Source organism: Pleurotus ostreatus, assembly GCF_014466165.1.
Source record: "Pleurotus ostreatus strain PC9 chromosome Unknown scaffold_10, whole genome shotgun sequence".
Classification (NCBI taxonomy): domain Eukaryota; kingdom Fungi; phylum Basidiomycota; class Agaricomycetes; order Agaricales; family Pleurotaceae; genus Pleurotus; species Pleurotus ostreatus.
Genome location: NW_023503165.1, coordinates 172,530 through 196,637, shown reverse-complemented (window position 1 = coordinate 196,637; position 24,108 = coordinate 172,530). Strand labels below are relative to the sequence as shown.

General features: G+C 50.6%; 8 protein-coding genes across 8 annotated transcripts; 3 read left to right on the top strand and 5 right to left on the bottom strand.

Annotated features, from left to right (window-relative positions):
• Positions 1 to 437: 437 nt before the first annotated feature.
• PC9H_001819 (uncharacterized protein) lies at positions 438 to 2,299 on the bottom strand (the record flags this gene model as incomplete). Its single annotated transcript, XM_036771465.1, has 8 exons — positions 438 to 923; positions 972 to 1,077; positions 1,140 to 1,247; positions 1,310 to 1,396; positions 1,459 to 1,610; positions 1,697 to 1,870; positions 1,928 to 2,060; positions 2,115 to 2,299. 8 exons carry the CDS (start codon positions 2,297 to 2,299, stop codon positions 438 to 440), a joined length of 1,431 nt encoding a protein of 476 aa, XP_036626086.1.
• A 679-nt stretch (positions 2,300 to 2,978) lies between these two features.
• On the bottom strand, positions 2,979 to 5,000 carry PC9H_001818 (uncharacterized protein; the record flags this gene model as incomplete). Its single annotated transcript, XM_036771464.1, has 8 exons — positions 2,979 to 3,259; positions 3,314 to 3,462; positions 3,521 to 3,786; positions 3,837 to 3,950; positions 4,005 to 4,407; positions 4,462 to 4,759; positions 4,809 to 4,861; positions 4,915 to 5,000. 8 exons carry the CDS (start codon positions 4,998 to 5,000, stop codon positions 2,979 to 2,981), a joined length of 1,650 nt encoding a protein of 549 aa, XP_036626085.1.
• A 1,060-nt stretch (positions 5,001 to 6,060) lies between these two features.
• Positions 6,061 to 7,690, top strand: PC9H_001817 (uncharacterized protein; the record flags this gene model as incomplete). Its single annotated transcript, XM_036771463.1, has 10 exons — positions 6,061 to 6,257; positions 6,314 to 6,446; positions 6,500 to 6,597; positions 6,656 to 6,704; positions 6,759 to 6,837; positions 6,895 to 6,967; positions 7,031 to 7,117; positions 7,172 to 7,279; positions 7,339 to 7,444; positions 7,496 to 7,690. The coding sequence occupies 10 exons, from the start codon at positions 6,061 to 6,063 to the stop codon at positions 7,688 to 7,690; spliced, it is 1,125 nt and encodes a 374-aa protein (XP_036626084.1).
• A 273-nt stretch (positions 7,691 to 7,963) lies between these two features.
• On the top strand, positions 7,964 to 11,534 carry PC9H_001816 (uncharacterized protein; the record flags this gene model as incomplete). The annotated part of the gene is made up of 6 exons (XM_036771462.1): positions 7,964 to 8,182; positions 8,246 to 8,388; positions 8,447 to 8,585; positions 8,644 to 8,697; positions 8,757 to 8,788; positions 8,840 to 11,534. 6 exons carry the CDS (start codon positions 7,964 to 7,966, stop codon positions 11,532 to 11,534), a joined length of 3,282 nt encoding a protein of 1,093 aa, XP_036626083.1.
• A 236-nt stretch (positions 11,535 to 11,770) lies between these two features.
• On the bottom strand, positions 11,771 to 13,201 carry DIC1_1 (Mitochondrial dicarboxylate transporter; the record flags this gene model as incomplete). The annotated part of the gene is made up of 11 exons (XM_036771461.1): positions 11,771 to 11,947; positions 11,998 to 12,033; positions 12,098 to 12,142; positions 12,191 to 12,275; positions 12,333 to 12,424; positions 12,477 to 12,565; positions 12,622 to 12,657; positions 12,720 to 12,872; positions 12,935 to 13,020; positions 13,076 to 13,109; positions 13,168 to 13,201. The coding sequence occupies 11 exons, from the start codon at positions 13,199 to 13,201 to the stop codon at positions 11,771 to 11,773; spliced, it is 867 nt and encodes a 288-aa protein (XP_036626082.1).
• Positions 13,202 to 13,989: 788 nt separating this feature from the next.
• Positions 13,990 to 15,233, bottom strand: PEX19 (Peroxisome chaperone and import receptor; the record flags this gene model as incomplete). The annotated part of the gene is made up of 5 exons (XM_036771460.1): positions 13,990 to 14,085; positions 14,136 to 14,303; positions 14,360 to 14,533; positions 14,596 to 15,113; positions 15,167 to 15,233. 5 exons carry the CDS (start codon positions 15,231 to 15,233, stop codon positions 13,990 to 13,992), a joined length of 1,023 nt encoding a protein of 340 aa, XP_036626081.1.
• Positions 15,234 to 19,598: 4,365 nt separating this feature from the next.
• Positions 19,599 to 20,539, bottom strand: PC9H_001813 (uncharacterized protein; the record flags this gene model as incomplete). Its single annotated transcript, XM_036771459.1, has 7 exons — positions 19,599 to 19,658; positions 19,719 to 19,761; positions 19,814 to 19,908; positions 19,976 to 20,122; positions 20,185 to 20,255; positions 20,332 to 20,347; positions 20,456 to 20,539. The coding sequence occupies 7 exons, from the start codon at positions 20,537 to 20,539 to the stop codon at positions 19,599 to 19,601; spliced, it is 516 nt and encodes a 171-aa protein (XP_036626080.1).
• A 986-nt stretch (positions 20,540 to 21,525) lies between these two features.
• Positions 21,526 to 22,499, top strand: PC9H_001812 (uncharacterized protein; the record flags this gene model as incomplete). The annotated part of the gene is made up of 4 exons (XM_036771458.1): positions 21,526 to 21,752; positions 22,044 to 22,164; positions 22,215 to 22,428; positions 22,480 to 22,499. 4 exons carry the CDS (start codon positions 21,526 to 21,528, stop codon positions 22,497 to 22,499), a joined length of 582 nt encoding a protein of 193 aa, XP_036626079.1.
• Between the last annotated feature and the right edge of the window lie 1,609 nt (positions 22,500 to 24,108).

The following is a 24,108-nucleotide window of genomic DNA, read 5'->3' as shown; positions in this document are numbered from 1 at the left end:
CATCTGCATCTACCCTTGAACTCTATGCTTGGACAGCGCATCTTTTAATGGCGGATCTCATTGGTGTTCTTTCTACGGTACATTGATGCTGCAGGGGCGGCATCCGAATTCTAGATGTTTGTTGTACTATCTCCTCGATCTCGTTCACATTTTTTGTAATTTCTAGTATCCCAAAGTCCATTTAACTCATACAGTGCTAATCCAGTATTTTCTCGGACTCAGCTTCTACATGACCAGATGACGATAGCAAGGCGGAAGATAATTGCCAAGGCTGACGATAAGGGAGGCTTGACTTCCCTGCAGAGTTGGTAACATTCGGCCACTCGCATTTCTTCGCACTGTGATCGGAGTAATGGCGCCCTTGCAAGTGCCTCATTGTTTCGACTATAGCTACTAATACGTGCTTGTACATGGTAATTACCGAATGTACCCGCTGCTCAAGCAGTTCGCTGTTGTGGCCTAGCGGCTGCGACCCGCCTGGTCGCACCTGTCCTAGCGCCGTTGTTCACTCTGTTCACTCTTGTCGTGCCGTTTCCCCGTGCAGCGCCTGTCTGTGTAACACGACCTGCCGCTGGCCTAGCAACACGAGCCGCATTTGCTAGCCTCCGAGCACTGGCAGCGGTAGCTACTCGACCCCGGTTGGCAGTATTGACACGATTTCGGTTGGCGGTGTTCGCTGCGGGTCGAGCGGCTACTCGGTTTCGATTAGCGGTGGCAGCGTTGACTCGATTCCTGCTAGCAGCGCCTGTATTCTGTACGCGATTCCTGTTCGCCATGTTGACCCGCGTGTTGGTGTTCCTATTCGCTGTGTTGACTCTGTTTGCTGTATTGGCACCTGTCCGGGTAGTTGCCCCGGCGTTGGCGTTGGCGTTGGCGTTTGCTGCACCGGCGTTGCCGAAGAGATTGCCAGCCCCGACTACGCCCTACAACATGGTGTAAGTATACATTGATCCCTCGAGGCTGGAGCGTACCTTGTTAACGCTAACACCATTCAATGTACCCTGCCCCGCGAGTATGCTGGCGAAGTTATCCGTAAGCAGTTGCACCCCCGACACAAAACCACGCGTATCGAACGCGCTACATGATAAGAGGATGTTGATTAGATAAGAATAATGATCCACGTCAATGCTTGGACGTACCAATGACCTCCGTTAGGAGAACCATCTGCCGTTTGGAGTTGGTTTACTTGAGCTGCCGAGAAGCCAGCATTGGTGGCGATTTGCGAGTACGCAGCGACACCTTGGGGGCTGGGTGGAGATGGCCGTTAGTGGCGTTGCTCCCAAGTGAAAACATGGAGTGAACGACTTACATCGTTTGCTTAAGACTGGCTAGCTCGTTCACCGTCGTCTGCCAATGAATCCTGATGCTGCTGATGTCCCCTTGAACTTGGACCTGCCTACAACGGGGAATCAATCCTATCAAAGACCGCTCTTCCCGAAACACACAAGGATATCTTACGGTGCAGTTCCTCCGCATCCCATAATCACGCCCTTCACACCGAGGGACGCACCAAAAGCCGGTATGGTATGCCCGCTCAACATGATCGCGCCACCGCTGATGCCTTCCATGAAGATCTTGGATTTGTCGAAGTTGACGATTTTTGGCAGTTCCTAGGTACCACTCCGTGAGCAATGCTGCGCGATGCGCAAGGAAATGAAGCAACTTACAGTAGTGATGAATTGGTTGACAGCGGCACTATGTGCAACACCTTGGGGCCTATCCGAAGAGATTTCGTTGGTACGTGCGACGAATCATAGTCAACTGCAGGAAGTACTTGCCTTTGCAGATTGCGACCAGAGCCACCCCATCTAAGACCGGGGTCCGGGGACAACAGTGCGACACCCATAAGGCCGCCTTTAACTCCTTGGTTCTAAAGGCAGATTTAGGTCCAGGATGAATATAGATGAATAGATTGGTTTATACGTACAGGGAAGTCGAAGAATGAGGTCCCTCCGTCACCGTGGAAGAGGATGTTGACTCCCAAGGTTCCGTTCTTCGCGCCAGCTGTCGAAACGAGTTCGGTGGTCGGCGCAGAGACCTTGAATCTCATATTCAACCCACTGATATCAATACCAAGTCAGCACACCGCACTTTGAGACTAATTGATAACTCACTTGATGACAACCTGGTTTTCAACAATGGTGCTGCCATCAGTGGCAGTAGCAGGTCCAGCGCCGATACCAGGCCTATTCTGGCGGCCATAAAGGTGCGGCTCCTCGCTAGGGGCGGCGAGGATAGACGATGCTGACAGCAACAGCGAAGCGGCGGAGGTGGTAAGGATCCAAGTTACAACGAGCATCTCGGATTGTACGTATTGGGGAAATTGACGCAAGGAAAAGAATGTGTGTCGAGTTGAGCTTCAGAACAACAATGACTCGAAGATGGGCCGGCCGAAAGAGTGAAAACGGACTGGAGCCAAAGCCAGTAGAGCGAAATAAAGGGATTAACGAGGGAAGGAAAGAACAAAGTGCAGACCCAGCCGCCGAAGAAGTAGAAGTAGAAGAAAGTCCAAGTCAATGAGTGAGAATGGGAACCAGTTCTGAGGAAACATAATCCATATTGCTATTCACTTTATACCATTGCGTTGTGGGGAATGTCCAATGATTATAACCGTTGTTGCTAGTGATCGATATCGCCGATGGGACGACGGTGCAAACTTCACGGAGACTAGATGAGTAGCTGTGGATAAATGGTGTCGCCGTAACCAAGACCAAGCTACTAGTAGGCTCAGGGAACTAGTATGTTGAAACGTTGGAAATCGACGTGCGGAACATGATTTACTGGCCGGTCGGGGGCGGAGACAGCAACAGACCATCGTAACCTACAGAATCGAACGATCATCGTGATTATCCAACAGACCAACACATGACGTACTAATATGATTATGCCAACTACCACGGTGACAGGTCTGAGTCGAAATATACAATGTCCAAAGTGTGTACAATTGTCCAAGATAGAGATAATATTAAACGTTTACATTACCAGGTCATGAATTGCGCGAGTAGAAGTCCGAAATACCCTGAAAAGATGAATAGAGTCTGCCATTCAAGTGTCACCAATTTCGCCCACAGCCCGGTTGTCAATGAAGTGGCTGAATTGCTGTTGCTGGCCCTGCCGTCGCCCGAAGTAGTGGTTGACACAGGTGTTGGCGATGGTGACCGCGCAAGCGAGCCAGTTGCGGACGAAGACGGAAATGATTGTGGACTGGGATTAATGCGGGCAGAGCTAAAGCTCCCTGAGGGAGCAGGTTCAACGAGAGCTGTCGAGTGGTCAATAGGTGGCGAAGTCGTGAGAGGTGAGTAGATATGCGTACCAGCAAAACCAGTGCCAGTACGACGGGCCTCTGCGACTGTCGATTTGAGCTGGTCCCCAGCGTCCGGTGGAACAGTCGACTTGAAGCCTATACGAGGAGAATCCTGGGACGGATATGTTATGTTCCCGTAGTAAAACGTAGCCATCACGCTACAAGTAGCTTATTAGCATCTCTCCCACAAATTCCCGTAATCAGATTACAACGTACCCTTTCAAGAATGGAGCCCCCAGACTCCAACTGTAGAGGTAATTCTCTCCTTCTACAGGCGTGTCTGTCTCCACAAGATTGGCAAAGCACTTTTCCGCAGAGTCGTGCGAGACGGAAGAAATGAAATCGCGGGGGTCGACGGGGAAGAGTGTACCATTGATCTGGAATGCGAGGGTATGCGGTACTGAGCAGTCAAATTGGTTGGAGCCTAACTTGGAAAAGATGTTCGCGACTACGTCTGCAGGGCCGCGAATAAGAGAGTTTCCCTATGGATGCGTTTAATGGCAGCGACTCGAAGCGAGGGACGGGAGCCTACTGTATCAATTAAGGCGGAAAGTTGGATATTTGGGCTTGGTAACGCTGATCGCGGTAGCTTTACGCCATCAAAGTAGACATCGTCCATAAAAACTTCCCATGTCATCGGGTATGTCTATGTAGACGACGTTTAGGTCGATCTAATAGCGACGCCCTGGGTGCGACTTACTTCGAAAGGCGAATCAATGGGGGGTGGTAAACCTTTCTGCGCGACGGTATACCCACGGACAGGAGACCATGTCATACTCTCCGGCTTCAAGTCTGGAGGCAACTCGCCTACACTAAACATCCCAGCGTTACCGCCCACCTCCACGGCATCCCTCTGAAGTGCCACAGTAAACATCGGTGACTTCAGCACGCCATCCATGACGAGACGAGGTATGAATGGCCCGGTCGAAGGTAGTGATGAAAGGATAGCATTAGTAGCAGTCGAGCCAGCGAGTTGCCGCGAGCTTAGTCGTGAAATGGAAGTACTCTGGTCTGTAGACGACGGGAGAGAACGAAACTGAGAGCTTCTGCGCTGGGGAATCATGGGGTCTAGCGACTGAACGTAAACATCGTGCCAGATAAAACTTCGTGAATAACTTAGCAACCCGACGCTTTTATTGCATTACAACATCGCTCACCTATTAATAGGAAATCCGAGGCCAAATATACCTGCACACCCAGCATCGAGGACACTTGTATTCGTGTCGTTGATCGCCGCGAGGTATTGGGCTGGGAGAGTCATCCCAAGTAATCCGACTGTGTCGCGGCCTATGGGACCGTATGCATGTGTTCCTGTTCGCGAATCGCCATATTGCAGTCGGACAATCAGACCACTTTGTTGAAGGCTGGATTGTGAGTACAGAGGCACCTGCGTCCCTTTCGCACTACACGCCGTACATGCATTTGAGGCGACCCAAAGGTCCGCAGAACCGGTGTCTTCACATCATTGGCCAAGGTGCTTCTCCGTAGAAAGATTGAGACTCACCTAGTACCACCGGTACCTCCTCGCTTCCAATTAGCAACCGTACCGAATACGAACTGAAAGGCGGGTCGATGAGGAGGTCCGCCGCGAAGAGCTGAAGTCAACTCACATGTCTTTATAGTCGCCCAAGCCCACCACCGCTGAAAGTCCGTCGTGCTTGGCAATGATTTGCCTTTTCGAGCGAACTATCGGCATTATTGGAACGTGGATCCCGCCATCGCTGCGTCGATGGACAGAAGCTCCCGAAGAAAACCCCGAAGAGAAGAAAAGCAGCGCTAGCACTGAATGAAGAGCATACATGTCGAAAAGAAGGGCTCGGCGAGAGAGTGGACGGAAGAATTTATTGCATCGGCTTCCAACCGTAGACGCGAGGCGAAGCTGGAGAAGGTGCGCAGCCAGCAGTGGGCCGGCACGATGCAGGGAGAAGAGAAGAGAGATTGGGTGTGGCCTTCATCGCACGACGGACCGCTACTGTATGTATGTAATCACACGCACCTCTGGCCTCAGTTCTGACGAGGCACCGGGATCACGGCCATCTGCTCATCTGCTCAACACCATCTCCATGGAAATTTGGATATCAATTGCAGAGGCGGGTGGCCACCTGGTACAGCCGGCCTTGATCTCGCAGCCAGCGCAGGCTACTCAGTCTTGTAGAACCGAAAACGAGCTAGTTCTGGTGAGTTTTTTGTCCTTGAATCTGTTATTCTACTGCATGACCTACCTCAGGCTGTAGACATGTGGCGAGGGCCGGTTCCTCAGTCTCTGAAACTTCCATCATTTATTTGCACTCATCAAATGATGTTCATCCGAGTGAGTTCCAGAGGCTGGATGCCCCGACAATCGTCTTTGGGAGATGGATAGACTACCATCAGCCAACTATGATCCAAGTCACCCTTATTACAGGCTTACTAGAGACGAATCAATGGGTGCATAGGGAATGGCGGAGAGTTAACAGTGGAAGACTAGGTCGCCTTTTGAGAAGTGAGAACAAGCGGCGAGTCGCGAGCAACTCACGAAGTAACTTCCATGATGTGAAATGATGGGGTTTCTGGCAACCATAGAGTGGGAGATATGCTTGGCAGCAACTTACATTTGATGCCGTAGTCCCCATTGTTGAGTATTATAAAGAGGAACGGTGTGTATGTTAACGCCCTCACTTCCTCTTCCTCGCAGCGGCTGGCTCTGCTTTTTATTCATCTTCCTTCCTCCCTTTTCTTGCAATTAGCTTCCCTAGTGGGCCCACCTTGGTTCCAGCATGGTCAGAATCGCTAGTCTGAGACTTCTCTTGTCAACTGCCACTCTTTTCCTGCCACTAGCATGTGTCCTAGCGCGCCCAATCGGTTCAGACATCTCGCTCTCGCTCTCTAGGCGTCAAAATATTCCCGGTGTTGGGGCTGGACCATCCACTGCCACTGATGGTAGTACGATCGTTGAGAAGGAAGTTGTCATCAAGTGAGCAATCTCTGTACTTCAAGTGTCATATCGCTGATGAGGTTTACCCCTCATAGTGGCTTCAGCATGAGATTCAAAGTCTCGGCGCCTTCCACTGAGCTCGTCTCAAATGGAGGTGCAAAGGCTGGAACGTTAGGCATCAATGTGTTGTTCCATGGTGACGGCGGACAATCGTTCTTTGATTTCCCCGTAGGTCTTACGCCCACGTACGCACTGGACTTCCTCTTGATTATTATTCGTAGAACCAAGGTGTTAACTCTGGTCTTATGGGCGTGGCACTGCTGTCGCCCGATCCTAACCTTCGATGGGGAGGCTCAGATCCCCGAGATTCGCTCATAAGGTAGTTATTCGGTGTTTCGCCGTAGCCTTTTGAAATTATTGACTCAAGATGCAATCAGACCTCAGGGAGCAGCCCACAGCGCCGCGGTGAATCAGCTCCTCACCACTGTATGGAGTCATGCTTGCAGTTAGAGAGGACCCTGTTAATGACTCGCTGAACAGGAATTACCGAAAGTCGTCAATTTCGACCAGACCAAGATATTTATGGAGGGAATCAGTGGCGGTTCACTCTTATTAAGCGGTGAGTTATAATACACATCATGTTTCAAGTCTAGCTTCATGACTCTTGTTGACATAGGCTTCATGGTCCCGGCATTTGGAGCCTCCCTAGGCGTTCCGGGAGTCGTCATGGGCTGTGGTGGTCTAGCTCCGTGAGTAGCCTGCGCGCGCGGTCGAGCGCCGGGGCGGTATGCATGCTGAGACCGGATTCTCAGGCAAGTGCAGGTCCAAGGCGACATTTCCGCCCTGCGCGTACATTGGCAAAGCACGGTGAATGAGCAACCAGAGCTACAGCAATCTATGTATGTCCTTCCGAGTTCTGGTTGCCATATTTCCCGTTTATGTACATTTCGCAGCCCACAAGCGATCGCCGCCTATGAACGCATTGCCAGCGGTGCTGGGTTGTCGGCTGCTCAAATCAACCAGCTTCAAACCGCGGACGCGTCTCCGAATGGTGGCCATTGGTACGTTAGCAAAACGGCTAATTCAATTTTGAACGTACTCATATATGCCATCAATATAGCGAATTTGACCAACGGGATTTTGTTTCAGGAGTGCAGCTTCTTTCCGATAACTACGCCACCATTCTCTCCGGACAAGGAGTACTGAATGGCGTCAATGTCAACAATGTATGTACTCATTCTTCTTCGTACATTGGTGTAACTCTAATTTTTCTTTAGGGCGTCGTTGGCAACGAAAACCTCTTCGCCGTTGCGGCCACTGGAGCGAATAGAGGTGCAGGTCAAGGTGCGGCGGCGGCGGCGGTAGCAGCAGGCGCGAACCGCGTAACGGCCACGGGTGGCCGGAATCGCACTGGAAATAGGAAGGGAGCGAAAGTGAATAACGCCAACCACGTTGGACGTAGTATGAGTTAAGTTTGCTGCTCTGTGAGTTGAGGAGGGCGGTCACATTCGGCCCGCCAAGTGAATTTAGAATTTCAAAACTGGACGCGATCGAGATCGATCCATCTAAGATATTTGTGATGGCTCGGAGGGGCTGTCAAGACGTTCTTCTGGATTATGAAGCACCCACGAGGCGAACTCTAAGAAAAGTTGAAACACAATCTCTGTTTAAAGATGTTTGCGGTTCAGCGCCAAACTCGGTGTAACTCTTCCAAAGCTGTTGCACTTGCGGCTTAATCAGTAACCATGAGGTTACTTCAGAGCAAATCGTCGAATGGCCCAACGCGTCCAATGGGCGTACCCCTTCCTCGCCGGAAGAGCTCTGGCTTCAAACTGGAAAAAGGCATTGGTATTGATCATGTTAAAGTTGGAATGAAGATGGTTGCGAGTCTCGCGGAAGGGATTGACTTTCCTGGCTTGAAGGGCGCTGCCTTCCTGGCGTATGAGATAGTGGAAGTGGCCGACGTGAGGCGTTTCTTCCTTTGATTATACCAAGAAGACATCTGACTAATGAATCTTGATTCATAGACGGTGAAAACGAACAAGGAAGACTGCCGCTTCGTAGCAGAATGCGTCTGGCGCTTGATTGACGCGCTCGTTGACTCCTCCGCGCGGTCCAAAACGATGGTCTCCAACGCGCGTCTAACAGAGGATATAAATCGTCTCGGCAGGTGGGTGCTTGTTTCCCGCTATTTATGTTGTGATTGTAATTGCTTACGACCTTTGAAGGGATCTTGAGAGAATCAAATTTATTCTTCAGCTCGTTGCCTCGCGGAGACTCTTGGGTCGAATATTTTACCACGAAGCGGACCAGAAGCAGATCGCAAGATGCAAGGATATGATTGATACGAGCCTACGCGTGTTCTCGGTCAGTCATCTCGCTTGACTCCTACACGGCGAGATGTTAATTAGCTTCCAACCATCAGGTATACACGGGAATTCAACTACGGACCGATGTCTTCGAGTTGAAGATTCGGCATGTACGTACCCGTTATATCGCATTGCAGACACATGCGGGGTACTCAACTCTGCTTCACAGACATCTGACGGAGACCCGATCCTCACAAAGTCGTGTTCTCAACTTGTTGCCGCGTTTTAGACACTGACTTCACTCCCCTTTAGTGTACAAATATCGCGAGTACCGCCACCGAAGCCTCGTGTATTCGTCGGGCGCGACCAAGTAGTCAACGAAGGCATCGCGATTATCTGCGACGCAGTGCGGAACCAAGTGGGTGCGAACGTCGCGATTCTAGGAACCGGTGGAATTGGCAAAACATCCCTTGCCCTCGCAATTCTACACCACGACGAAGTGCAAACTTCCTTGAATGGGCGGTGCTACTTCGTCCCATGTGACGCTATAAACAGCGTCAGCGCGTTGATCCACAGTATTCTGCAAGTCTTAGATGCACCTCCTGGATCTGTCACGGATTTGATATCCGCTCTGCACAGATGTCTTGAGTCATCGGACCCGCTGTTGCTGATATTGGACAACTTTGAAACTCCCTGGTACGAAGTCACATCCCGTACGCAGGTTGAGTCTGTGCTGGCTAGGATTGCCGCTATTGCCAATGTCACATTGATGATTACTATCAGAGGGCTGGAGCTCCCTTCTGAGATACAATGGATTACTCTGCCTGTCCGCCACACTCATGGCCTCCCTGCGTTGACATTGGAGGCAGCAAGGGAAGCATTCTGGGCTCATAGCGCGGCGACACCATCTGCAGATCCTGAATCTCAGCGAGCACTGGATACTCTTTTGGAGGAGTTGTCCTTTGTACCACTTGCTGTCAAACTTGTCGCCCATGCAGGGAAGCAACAACCACCAGAGTTGTTGCTCAAGCGGTGGCGGAAAGAGCGAAACGCTTTGGCGGAAGCTCACGGAGATAAACATGACCATCTTACAAGCATTGACTATTCTATTAGTCTGCTTGTCAATTCTCCCATTTTGGCTGGTCAGAAGGATGTAAAGCAGTTTCTTGCATTGCTAGCCAATCTGCCAGATGGAATTCCAGATTGGACCAAGAATCTTGAGCATATGGCTCCTCAGTTTACCAATCCAATGAGATTGGCTGATGTTGTGCAAACTGCCACATTGGTGTATCCTGATAGCTCTGGTGCTCTGAAAATGCTATCACCCATTAGGCATCATATATTGGATAGTTACTCTCTGGATAGTGCACATTTGGCTGGACTGGAGTCCTACTACATCACCTTGGTGAACCAACATGCTGCTAGGTCTGGTGCTGGATTGATGACTGCTGTTCAAATTCTGTCACCCCACATAAACAATATCATGAGTGTCATGAGATCAGCTCTAAGGCAACATCCATCCAAGGTTCTGGTCAATGCCACCTTGAAGATGTCATATTTTCTGTATGAAGTCAGACCTACATGTGACCTTCTTGAGCAGATGGTGAAGGTCTTGAAGGTTGTAGATATGGCAGAGATGGAGCCAGTGGCATATCATGTCATGGGAGATATTTGGTGTAGGGAAGGGAAGTTTGTAGAGTCCAGGGAAAGACTAGAGAAGGCATATGAACTTTTCATCGCAGCGGGGAATGAGAATGGACAGAGTCAATGCCTCCAAAGCTTAGCAGAGCTGTGTCTGCGGGAGAGCAAATACTCAGAAGCTGAGGTCAAGATTCATCAAGCTCTTGTAATATACCAAAGCACAAACAATGCACTCGGAATCGCGCAGTGCCAGCGCCGGCTTGGGGAGCTACTCTTCAGCAGCGACCGATACCCCGAAGCTAGAGAGAGCTTTGAAGATGCCCTCCAGAAGTTCGAGAAGATCAATGACAAATTTGGCAGCGCGCAATGCCTCAGAGGTCTCGGTGAAGTGCTACGTGTTGAAGACGAGTACGCGGACGCGCGGGAGATGCTAGAGAAAGCATACGTGGAGTTCAAGACACTCGGAAATATGTTCTGGCAAGCTCAGTGCTTGAAGAGCCTCGCAGATCTGTTATTGCGAGAAGATAAGTACAAAGAAGCGAGTACAACAATCGAGGAAGCCGAAGCTCAGTTTCATCAAATCCGCAACGCACTAGGCTTAGCGGAATGCCATCAGACTCAGGCAGAGTTACTGCAGCTCGAGGATAAGTACCTCACGGCCAAAGAGCTGTTCACCGTCGCATGCAAGGAGTTCAAGAAGATCGGGGCGCCACTGGGCGAGGCGAAATGCTTGAAAAGCATCAGCGAGATTCTGTTGGTCGAAGACGACGTCACGGAGGCTAGACGGACACTCGAGCAAGCCCAAGAGCTCTTCAACAAGATCGAGAAGCCGTTCTACAGCGCCCAGTGTCTCCAGGGGTTGGGGGAACTTCTTAGTATGGAAGAGAACTATCCGGAAGCCGAGGCGAAGCTAAAGGAGGCGGTCGAGGAATTCGTTCGACTTGACAACCAGATCGGAGAAGCACAATGTTTAAAGACGCTCGGGAACATCTTGCAGCTAGAAGACAAGTACTCAGAGGCAAGCGAGGTCCTAGAGCGAGCTTTCGTGCTATTCGACGATATCGAGGATACTTTGGGCGAGGCACAATGTCTGCGAAGCTTGGCTGAAGTTCTTCGGCTGCAGGGTAAGTATGCCGAAGCCCACGAAAAAGTCCAGAAATCGCACGAAGCTTCCTCAAGAATTGGTGACTCGCTCGGTATCGCCCAGTCTTTGCAAGTCTTGGGCGAGATTCTGAGAATGGAGGGAAAGACTACGGAGGCGTTTGGGAAGCTCCAAGAAGCGCTGGACTTGTTCGACTCTATCGGGGACGCCGTGGGAGCAGAGCAGGTCGAGGAAACTCTGCAAGCTATGAAAGAAGGGATCTAAAGCAAAGCGCGTCGTTTATGTTACGTAGAATTAGGTTTGATTTAGTTCACGGGATCTTAGCGTTGAATGGATTTCGGGTTAGCATTATCACTATCTCATACAACGGGTTCCTCCAGACATATCAACTACATATATACAACGGTACATGGTATGGAGAAAAATACACAATCTACACACATGCGTGGCACTACAAAAGTCCATCACGCTGAAATTTACAATACAGACTTACTGGTACGTTACAAAATATCCCAGCCCTTCTTCCTGCTCCAGTCAACGCCATTCTTCAATTGTTCAAGGGTCAAGAAAATCAAGATCGTGGTGGGTTGGAGACGAGTCCAAGCAGGAACCCAGCCCTTGAACATGAACATAGCTCCCTCAGATTGCATGGAAGAGCGGATGACAGCGAGCGTGGACTGATCAGACTATTAGCATGGAAGGGGCACTCAGGGGTAGGTACACTTACGTTTGAACCAGGACCAGAAGCATTCATGATACGACTCTGCAATGAAGAAGAGCTGAGATCAGAACAGCTCTCATGAACGGTGTGCGTGCCGCGGACTTACCTTCAACACGTCCGCTGGGGAGCAGACAGTAGTTGCGACCGTTCCCTAATAGCAGATTGAGTAAAAGGCGATGAGATATGCCTAAGTACTGACTGCTGCGAAACTGGCCGTGAAGTGGCAGGCGATATTGTCCTCAAAGTGGCCCGTCTTGAGCAATTCGGCTTTGAAGAAATCATACCTACGCAAGGGAGTACGTTAGTCACCCCCGCACGATGTGAAATCGGAGGAGGCGCACGAGGCCAGTTGTGACGCATTCATCAACACAGCACGGAAGACGTTGGGCCCAACGCCGCGTGCAAGTGACGAGACACCCTCTTCCCTAACCATCTGCAGTACATTTAGTACCCAAGCGCAGCTCATATCCACGTAAGGGACGTACGCGGAACAAAGCGTCAAAACAGTGCTTGTAGTTGAATCGTTTCTCTGGTGGCTTCGCAAAGTCGCCCTGAAGCCTGACCATGACGATCTCTATATCCAATATTTGATCAGCGTTGTGTTCTCTTCTAATAGTAACAGTAACATACCGCCAGGGTTTCCGACGAAGCCAGCAATACCACCAGCTACCGTGACAAGTACTATCAGCAACAAGTCACTAGTGAAACGCCGATACGATAGCACGCACCCATGCTGCCTGCCAACGCAAGCTTCCATGCAGGGGCATCCTTGCCTGCGCCTAACAGTTTCTTACTCTCGTCGTATGCCCAGAAACGGCACATGGAGTAGGACATCTGACGCAACCATGTTCCGGAGATGCCATCAAAAAGACCGCGAACACCTGCATTAAGAAGGTACGTCATTGGGCGTTCAGGTAGATCAGAACAACAGAAGGTGACCTACCAGCTGTTCGGACCGTCTTCTTGATGCTCTGAACCATCCGTTTGTCCCCCGAAGCTTGCAGGCGAACTTTCGTCAAGTCAAGGGGACTATTATTGACCCATGAGAATCGAAAATGGTAATTACTAAATCAAGGAAACGTACTGGGTGATTGATGCCGCGATAGTGGCAGCCACACCTGCGCACAAGACGATATCAGTTCATGTATCCGTGGAAAGCAGGTGAACACAACGCGCCTCCTAGCCAGAAAGGATACGGTTTCTTCTTCATTGGAGGAGGGATCTGCGTTGAAGGAGTTATCGGTGCTGGGGGTGACGACATCTTGAGGCACTACAGATCAAGAAAGGCTCGAATCCTTTGCAGAAACAGGCAAGTTGGGGGCTGCAAAGTAAGGGTAAGGCTGATGAATGGGTTCCGTGGGTGATTCAAGTATTTATATCGAATCTGCTGCGTCGTGGCCTAGTGCTATTGTTGGGGAAATCGTGGGCGTGTGCAAAGGAAGGCTAGCCGATATATTCCTACTTCACCCTGCACTTCAACCAATCGTGAGCATCAGCGACACGATACCAGGGCTTCTGGAATTTGGAAGGCCAATCTGCTGCCAGGGTACGGACCGTCAAAATGAAGACTGACCTTATAGACTTAGGCTTGAGAGCATTCCAGTCCGTAGCTCTTGTCCCGGTACCGTTCGAGAAACTGAGATGGCAGGAGGGGAGAAGAGGAGAAGAGGAGATGGGAGCAGTTACTTTAAATGTACGGCATGTGACCCCTGTTACGCTTAACGGTTTGCCGTGACGGCGCCTAACGGAAACATATACCCCGCAAGACCCCGCATTTCTCAGGCTACTAGAAATATGGGGTATTTTTCCGATGGAACATTTCATCGCCGGGTGTGTACGTTGTCACTACCGGACCTGATGGGACTGCAGGGGGCCACACGTATTAGTGCCCTAGACGGAGCATCCACTGTCATTATGGAGACTATACGAAGATATAAAAGGCTTGCAACCATGAATACATTTACATTACATTGAACCGTATTTCCCTCTGATCGAGACCTAGGCAATAGTGCATCCGTCCGGGCTCCCATCCTGACCGAAAGCAGCGGGGAGGTCACCCATAAGCTCTTGGGGTGGGGAACCATACGATTGCATCTGCGTTGAACTGTGTCAGAGTTAGGGCGGTAAATGAAAAACAACTCTACCTCCGTCATCATTTCTACAATCTTGAGCTGGGTTTGTGAATCACCCTCGTTATACCCTGGATCGTCAAACACGGACACGATCCGGCGCACGGAGGCGAGTTGAAGCTCATAACGTTCAACATCAGCCTTCGGGAGTGTTGCGGAGTTCGTCTTGATATATTCGGGGAGCTGAGGGCGTAATCAGTATCCTGTATCACGCAAGGAAAGGGATGAACAGGTATTGCCTTCTGACTGAGCTCCTGCAGCGGATCGTATAATATTTCCTTGCTCATGAGCTGCGTCATCATATTTTCGATGAATCCGGCCAATTCCTCTTCACTGTCCCCACCAGATTCCCCTTTAAGCGACGATGTCAATTCGGCCATAAAGCTCTCGAAGTCTGGGTTCGAGGCATCTCCCTATCAAAACACGGCGCTCAATTTATGGCAGCAAAGATGTTCATCGTAATCTTATCGCGTACCTGTAGATTCGATTCGCCCTCCTTCATCTTGTTCATCGTCTGCCGTATCTTCGACTGGAAGTCCTCCTTCCCACCAGAGGTAGACCCGCCGGCATCTTTTCCTAACGAGCTTTCTGGATCAGACATTAATCCGTTCATGCCGTTCACAAGCATATCTTCCCATGCCTTCTTCATAGCCTCCTCGTCAACTGGAGCATCGGCCGACCCCTCGCCTTTATCCGGGGACACGAGGTCACGCATCAGGCTCTCCATACCCTTAGAAAGCTCCTTCGCGAACGTATCTGCGATCTCGTCTTCCTCTGTTGTTGCAGCAAGACCTCCACCAGGCTTGCCCTGTTTCGTGGGTGGCTCGGGGTCCACTCGTGTGTTGTGCCGGGGACGGGTTGGACCGGTTCTCGTCGACGCAGTGGGTAAAGGCGCTGGCGCGGAAAGAGTAGCCTTTGATACACCATCCTGGCCGCTGGAAGACGGTGCCGATGCTCCAGTCTTTTGATTTGGAGTAAACTGGGATATGACATCTATCAACAAGCCCGATGTCAGTCCAATGAAAATTGATCATATGGGTACAAACCATCTAGATCCTCCAGATCATCTTCAGCGTCGTCGACGCGTGGTTTACTTGGTGGATGACTGGCCATGGGTCGCTGGTCGTTGTGGCGTCTGGTAAAGAATTCACAGCATCGTCATGGAACCTGACTGTGGGAACCTCTCTGTGACCGTGTGATAAGGATAAAGGGGTCCCCTGATCCCCACGCGAGTCGGTGCGTCGCGTCCTCTCCCGAGTAATATGTCGCGACCCCCCCGGCCCTATTCGCTACAGGGAGCCACTATCATACTGGTAACTCGGGATATGTATTACTTGCTTCTTACCATTGCCTCTTAGAAACTATGCAACACTCCTCCTGTCTGTCAACCCTCGTATGAACTACATACATTGACAAGAGTTTGGGCATCTGACTACGGGATCTCAACACCATACTCAGTAGTTGCAGGCTTTGATTCGCAGAGCTCTCATCTATATCTGTCGATCCTAGTGAATAATCCCCAACCGCCTTAACATACATAGTCTTGAGGTAACGTTCTCCAAGTATGTCACATGACCGGTGTTGAAAGGAGCCTTGTTAGGAGACTAACACGTATCTTGTCGTTATTTTACCTGGTTTCCCATTACATACTGGTATAAGCTATATGATATACTCTAGATGCAGCCATGGTAGGACATAGACATAATTGCGAGCGTAGCGAGCAATCATGCTCTAAAGGGTTCAAGGCCCGTGCAAATAAGGCCAAACAAATTCTGCGTACTTTGGAGGCTCGGTCGTGTTTTTTTCTGGCTGGACTGGCCTCTTTTCCACAATTCTGAATCATGGGAAGTGTGGATTTTGCTTGCCGTAGTTGGTTTGCGCCAAGAAAGCGGCACTTTTGGTAGAGATTTGATGATTTAAGACCGTAATTTGGCGAAGGTTGTTCAACTTCCTTCAACTCGAGACTTGCTGACGTGGCGCGCGCCTAATTCTCTGAGCTTACGGTGTACGCACTGGGTGCATATCGATGAGAACTCATATGCGCCCTCCTAGCGCTCATAGATTCTACGCAAGTAATAGCTAGCCATCTACCTAGTCTAGGAATATACACTGAATCCTTGCCCTAGCACTTCGAAGCGAGCTACCGCCGGCGCGGCCCGCGGATCCATATTATACTTGCTGCTCAGGGGTCTGTCCGCGATTGAAGAGGTAATGAAGGAAAGGGATAATATAGGGGCACCCCACGATTAAGCGCTCAAGCTACTTGATTCGGGGCGCGCCCTCCGCAGCCACCGTTCGCTCCTCTCTTCATGCGACTTCACCACTTTGCATCCATTTCTGGAGGCCGAATTCGCCAAACATGACTGTCACTCACGACCTTGAAGTTGGCCCAGGCTCAGGCTCAGGCTCAAGGTTGCCAACGGCTGTACTCACTTTGGCTGGGGTATCTTCACTGCTAGCAGTGCTGATATCCGGGATGTCTATATATCTACAACTGAAGAACTATCGCAAGCCGGGGCTACAGCGGTCAGCTCCCTCTCTTCGAGTGTATTTTGCTGGGGTTCGCTGAACGGTTGACCGGTTGAGTAGGATGGTTGTTCGGATTATGCTTATGGTCCCAATTTACGCTGTATCGTCTTTCATATCCCTCGTATCTTTAGAAGCTGCCGTCGTTATAGACGCTGTGCGCGATATATACGAGGTGAGCGTCCCCCCCTTTGCCAGCCAGCTCGTTCGCTTATGCGTAGTCAGGCATTTGTCATATATTGCTTCTTTGTGTTGCTTCTATTATATCTGGGGGGCGAACGGTCATTGCTCATATTACTCCACGGCCGGCCCCCCAAGGAGCCCATATTCCCCGCCAGCATCTTCCAGCGCGAAATCGACGTCAGCGACCCCTACACTTTCCTTTTCCTCAAACGTGGCATCCTTCGTATGTTCCATGTTTGCACTGCAGGAACGCTGGCTGATATTCGTTAGAGTATGTCCAAGTCAAGCCTGCACTTGCTCTGGCGACCGTCGTCCTGAAGGCGGTCGGCAAATTTAACGAAGGCAGCTTCCGCGTGGATTCGGGTTACCTGTATGTCAGCATCGTCTACAATGTAAGTATCTGCCTTGCGCTGTACTGGTGAGCCATCTATTTACCCATCGTCCTTTGGCCTTTGCTTGAACTATGACTTGCAGCCTCGCCATGTTCTGGTTGGTTGTGAGCGACGATCTGAAGCCTTTCAGGCCGGTGCCGAAGTTCTTATGCGTGAAGGGAATTTTGTTTTTTTCCTTCTGGCAAGCTATCGGGATATCCATTTTAGTCTCTGCAGGCGCGATCAAGAGCCTCGGCCCATATACTGACGCTGAACACATATCGCTTGGGCTAACGGACACGTTAATATGTGTTGAAATGCCATTCTTTGCCATCGCGCACATGTTCGCCTTCTCACATACCGACTTCATCGATAACAAACATTCGTTTGTGGCGAGGATGCCTTTCTATTTCGCCTTCCGTGACGCATTTGGCCTTCGAGACGTCGTCGCAGACTCCAAGGCGACACTCCGGGGCGAAGGCATGGATTACCGGGAGTTTGAACCGTCAGAAGGTTTTATGCACCAGGGCATCGGTCGCGAACGCCGGATTCAAGCTGGGCTCCGGTATAGACAAGGCGGGAAGAGCAAATACTGGCTACCTCGGCCGGTCGAAAACACGCAGCCTCCAAGCAAGTTCGAGCGCGGAATCAACAACGCGATTACGCGCGTCGCGGGCCGCGATCAGGGCGAGGAGGTCCACGCCCCCCTCCTTGCACGAGATGCGGAAGATATCGTCCATCTGGCACCCGACATGGCGCATCCCGACGAAGAAGATATATGGGCCGATCCCCTCATAGAGGGCGGCTATGAACTGCCGTTTGGCGAGATAGACGACGCAGACGAGGAGCTATTTAACCATAGCCGGAAGTATCTGTTTGGCGATTATAATTACCCTTGCATTGATGTCAGCTCCGAGGCTGCGCGGGTGACGATGTGGGACGAGGAGGAGCGGGTTCTGAGGGATGAACGGGGCGCCTGGTTTTCTCCACTGCGCGGGGCGAAGGGTCAGGCTGCCCTCGATCAACGGGGTGGGCCCGTTTGGGAGGGATATGGTGCCATAGGGACGACACAGAGGCAGACAGATGGTGGGCTGAAGGGGAAGGGCAAGTTCCAAGGCGCAGTACCCCGCATCAACGAGCGATTGATTGACCATGAATCGGACCGGGCTGCTGATGAACACGGTGGTGCGGACTCCGTCAAGCTCAACTGGACGAAAGCACAGCGCTATCAAAGCCAGGGCCTTCCTCGGCCTGCGTCAGGGTATCGGAATAAGAATAATCTACATCCACATGTCGACACGACGCATTCGTATCCGTCGTCTGCAGAGAGTAGTAATACCAGCGAAAGGGACCCGAGGGTACGGGCGGCATCTATATCACGAAGCCACTCTGGATCTCCCGCGAAATCGCTACCTAATGTTCTCCCACCGGATGCCGTCGATCTGGTAGTGGAAGACAACCATGCCGCCGAAGAAGACCGGATACAGGAACGGCGGAAGGGCGAGCCTGCCATGACCGGATCGTCGTTGAGAAAGGTGTATCGGAAGGGGTTCGTTACAGAAGACGATGCCGGACACGGGCAAGAAGGCGATGTGGAGGTTGAAGATCCGATAGCATGGCATCAGCCAGGAGATGCGCGGTCAAGAAGAGTTGACGCCGGCGAAGTGCTCTGGGACACCCTTGAGCACGACTTTGATGGGCACGCCGACAACCATCACGATACCCCACGAACCAGCATATCCGAGACGCCCGACCTGGAAGGCACCATCGTACGCACGGGGACACCCCCACTACATGCTAGAGTTTACCTGGACGGTGTCGATAACAATCCATGGGCATGATGTATCACTGTATATATCCTTATATTCACGCCTTCTCATTGCAGTGTACCTGTTGCATAATTGTATTGGCATTCCTAATTCCCATTGTCCATATCATCAGAACCTTTCGAAGTCGTTGCATGGCCATCAAGGGAGGATCGTGTCTTCGGTATCGATATCGGAGGGAAGGCGCCCCCAGCTGGAAACTAGCTAAGTTCATTTCTTACGGTGATTCTGGGACTAATGGAGCAACGCAGCATCAACCCCGAGAATTAAAATAAGACATTTCAACGGACACCTACGCCGAGTCTCAGTAGCAAATTTCGATGAATTTGTAGATCCGCATCTTTGTTCGCCAACAATGGCAAGTAGTCATTGCGGCGCACATGTAGGACCGGCTGTAATCGCCATGAAGGGCACATCCAGACTCCCCGTTGTTGGAGGATCTTCGAAGGTATGTAAGTATATCCACTCAATCTTAACTTGAAACATGATGATAGCAGAATTTTCGTAGCATTGAGAATGTGTATTTGGAACGATATCAATTCTAATCGATACTCAGTTCGAAGCATTATCCTTTAGAGTGCAGCCAAGACCGCATCGGCACCAGAAACGGTAACACCTGGGGCGGGTTCAACCTGGGTGAGGAATTACATATGGTTAGAAAACATCGCGGCCTATGAGGACATGGGGCGAACCTCGACGTATTTAACGACAAGATCGTCGATGATCAAGGCGTATCTATTTTCCAGTTCGTTCATTCCATCAGTATGGAAGGAGGCACGGGGCTTACCTGTTAGTTCTAGTGCCCAAGCCCAATGCCGACAAATCAAGGGAGAGACCCAACGAGGCGGACCACGCAGCCCCCGTGTCAGAGAGACACAGAATCTAAGACCAATCATCAGGACGTGACAGTTCGCGATGCAATCCGTAGCGCAGCTTTCGGAGTGCTTACTTTGTCTTTGACGCCTTCCACTCGGCCCCAGCCGCTCATGACGAACACATCGTTCGCGGCCAAGACGGCGATCACATCGACGCCTTTGGCCTTGAACTCTTCGTACTTCTCAACGTAGGGCGGGAGGTGGTTCACGTGACAGGTGGGCTGATAACGATAACGAACATAATGGTCAGATTAGCAGATCGGTTGAATCGACACATACGCACAGTGAATGCTCCAGGCACAGAGAAGAGGACAACCTTCTTTCCCTTCCACTCATCAGTCTTAAGCTTGCTAGCTAGGGATATCGATCAGTTCGTAAAGGAAGGTGTGAGTGATGCATTCGATGTTAATCGCAAGTTCGTTCGACTTACGAACACCGCAGGCAGCCTGGGGAGTTTCGACGGGGCAACCACGAAGTAGATCAAGAGATGGAGCATCAAGAAAGTATCAATCAGCCATCTCTAGGCTCAATGGTGGGGTTGTTAGAAGGCTTACGAGGTCGTCCAGGGCAGGCGAGTAAGGGATGTAACCAAATTCCCCCTCAGGGATCGTATCTCCAACTTTGATGGTAGGTGCCATGGTTCAGGAAGGTGAAGCTTGAATTACAGAACGATTGCAGTGCAAGTGGGTCTATTAATGAGAGAGGGCGATTAGATAACGGCCAACTCCGCGAGCACGCAATCATGAGAGCCTGATTTCCGGACGGTCGGGATACCCGAAAATACGCTGGTGTGAGAAGGCGGGTCGACGATAAACCTCATTGCACATGGATCTTTCATATGGCCATACAAATAGCGAGTGCTAGTGGTGAGCGGTTTACATGGCTTCCCTCTCAAAGCAGCCTGTGATACTGTACGCCATATAGAGACCTCATCAGCGACCACGTTCAGACTAGGAATTTAGCGAGGTGGCACACTGGTGACTAGCGAGAAATGCTGAAATAGTTCTTTGATGGAAGAATTGCTTTCACCACATGCTGCAGCGGCAGTCGGTGGGGTGGGATGGCGCCAGCGCTAGTCAAAAGGGTCAAAACCAAGACGGCCTCGGCCTGGTTCATAAGGCATAGGGACTCACTGTATCGTATGAGAAGTGGGTCTCCGGACTTGGCTACGACCCCAGAACTCTGGCAGCTTTGGTTTTGCTTCCCATCAGTCCGCAGGAAGAGGTGAGAGATATCATTGATTGGATTCGTCGCACAGCCTTTATCCTCTGATGCTCCTGATTTGTTTGTGAGAGCAGGCCACCGATAGATGCGCCAAGGTTTCAGTTTCTGGGAACACACGCTTGCCAGAGCATCCCCAGTTCAAGGCACGTACGAGCGCTCATCGCTTTTAGTACGGACTGTTTGCTGCTGGATACGGTCACCGACATCGCGCCCTCGGTAACCTAGTGGTAAAATATCCGACGAAAGGGGATTGCTAATTAAATCCTTCACATTTCCGTGCAACATCGGTGAGAACGAACTCACCGGTTACTAAGTGAGAAGTTGAAATGACGAGAGCCAATCCTTCCTTCCTCTTTCGCCAGTCGCCACATGCGGGGTTCCGAGTTCAGCTGTTCACACGATGAATCGACTTGAAACATGGTTGAAACAACCCATTATTTCCACCAGAACATCTTTCACTATAGCTCGGATCGTGGATAGAAGGATATGCCAATGTTTAGGTCCCTTTGGCGACAACGATCTAGCCGTCATCGGAAGAAGATGCCAACTTCATCATCCGCCTCAGCTACGCGACGGCCCGTCGCGCTCGTCGCGAGCTAGCTACGAAACCTCGCTGTTAGAAATGCAGTAAGTATATGCATTAGCGTGCTCCTGATATGATAGGATTAATGCTAATATTGTTCAATCACTTGCTGCTAGCCCGGACCATTGATCACTGACTATCAATCATCCATCAAATAATGTTGCCCTGGTGTTGAAGCTTTCATAATCCAGGCGCTCGCATCGTGCTCCTCCGGAGGTACATAAAGGTCTCATTCCTCCGAGGAAGATGTATATCGGCTTTGTTCTCTCCCTAGACGATGTACGTTGTCTCACGTTTGATTCTATGCATATTAATTGACTGAGTTATTGCTCTAGGCCTCACTACCCCACCCCAGCTATCCGCATCGTTGTCTCATGCGACGCTGAGCGATACTTTGCGGTCGACATCACCGGCGCTAGAGATGCCAGTAATATCCGAGGGCGCATCTTCGAGAAAGTCAGCGCTAAGAGTGTTATGCGTAGAAAATATACTGACCGTGCCAATAGTTGAATATTCCGGAGGACGAGCAGTCGCATTACTCTATCTTCCAGTCAGAGATAGGGACCTTCGGTATAGGTGCCGCATTATCGGATGACATGCTCATCGATCTATGTCGACAATACGGTGACCCCTCGGGTTCACTCAAATTCTTTGTTTCACCTTACCATGACAAACCATCGGTTATCTACCAACCCCGCCGGACGCCAGAGGGTCGACGACGTGAGTATCCGTTCCAGGTGTCAAAATACATACTTATCACTCTGATTCTAGCGATACGGCGCCACGTCTGATCGCTTGTGTAGTCGCAGTTGAAACCACTGTTGTACATTAAGTATTTATTGCCGGAGTCGCTGATATGTGATCTGCATTTATCCCGCTTGTATGAGCAGCTTGCGAGCCCCACGCTTTCTCTTGCGAGTCCGATGACAAGTCTTCAGCGGCCATTCGCCTGACAGCATCAAACCTTATGCTCTAGCACGCAGCAACCTGGAGTAACATCGATCTTTGGGGCTGCATAAACTTCTCCAAGCACCGCCCTCGGAATAATGTTAACACTCGCGCAAACGTGTAAGACTAGGAACTATTCGGGAGGGCATGCTTCTTACATAGGTACCCTGGCTTCAGCTCCTTTTGCGCCTCGTGTAGCCTGCAGACACATCAAGCAGAGTCACCGGTCCTTAACCCGTCATTCGTTCATCTCGGTCTAGCTTCGGTGAAGACTTGTTGGCATCATCACGTAGGTGTTTCACGATCATGATTCCATCTAGCCAGCCTTCATCAATGTTCCTCGTTGATCGACGATTTGCACTCATGGCCACGGAGATGGCACTACCTACATGTCGTTGGAGCACTCACCAGGCCCGGTCGACTATTGCTTCCTACCCTCCGATCAGCATCAGGCGACCCACATTGACGATCAACGGTTCAACGTCTCGCTGACAGATACGTTGGACACTTTTAAGCACTTGCGGAAGCTGACTGATTCAGGGTGGTTGGATTAGGAAGCACAAGGGTTCAACGTTCAACATTCAATATTCAACGTTCAGCAGACAATGAATTACGTTCGGCGGTGATCAAACTGCAATTACCTATAGATTTTCTTGTGCGAAAATGCCGTGAAGTAGTCACTGCATGAGGAGCTTAGCGACCGTGAATCAAATTGGATAATGGCTGCGATAATATATATTTCCATCGGCATCAAGCTTCGTGCACACGATCAACGCGACTTGCACTGCATGTACGCGGGTTGTTGATTGGTTTTCTAAGAGACACCTGACGTTGCCTCGAAAAGCAGATTCCGTGTTCTTTTCTTGATTTCTTGATTTGATGGAAATGAAGCAAGGACCATCCCCTGATCTATTATCGTTGTGAGATTGCAGCGCAGCAATCAAGATTGGTTCGAATCGCCCGCCTGCAAAGGATCGTGCTCCTAGCCCCTAGGTAGACACCAGCAAGGTTGGTAATGTAACGACATGTAACGACAATAGGGGGCTGGCAATCCCTCCTCCCTACCCTCATTCGCTCCTCCAAGTCCTCCAGCCATTGGAATCTTTACGACCTGGTCTCATATCATATCACCCTCAACCTGGTGGACTACCTTGGGTTCTTTGGCTTACAGATAGCCAGAGGCTAGAGCTTTTGAGATATACACACTTGGACTCCACCCTATGGAGGAAAAGGTAGGCCCTTCCATAGTGGGACAATACAGTTCTTTTTCTCAACAGATTGGTATTCGTGATGGTGAGCGCATTGCCTGTGTCCTTCTAAATTCCTGTCACGCAAACTCTGTCTGCTCATATCCGCCATGGGACCTACCCTGTGCAGGAAACACTACTGTTTTCATGCCTCTCGTTACACAGGCTGCCCAACCCTTTGTTCACAGTCCAATCATAGATATAT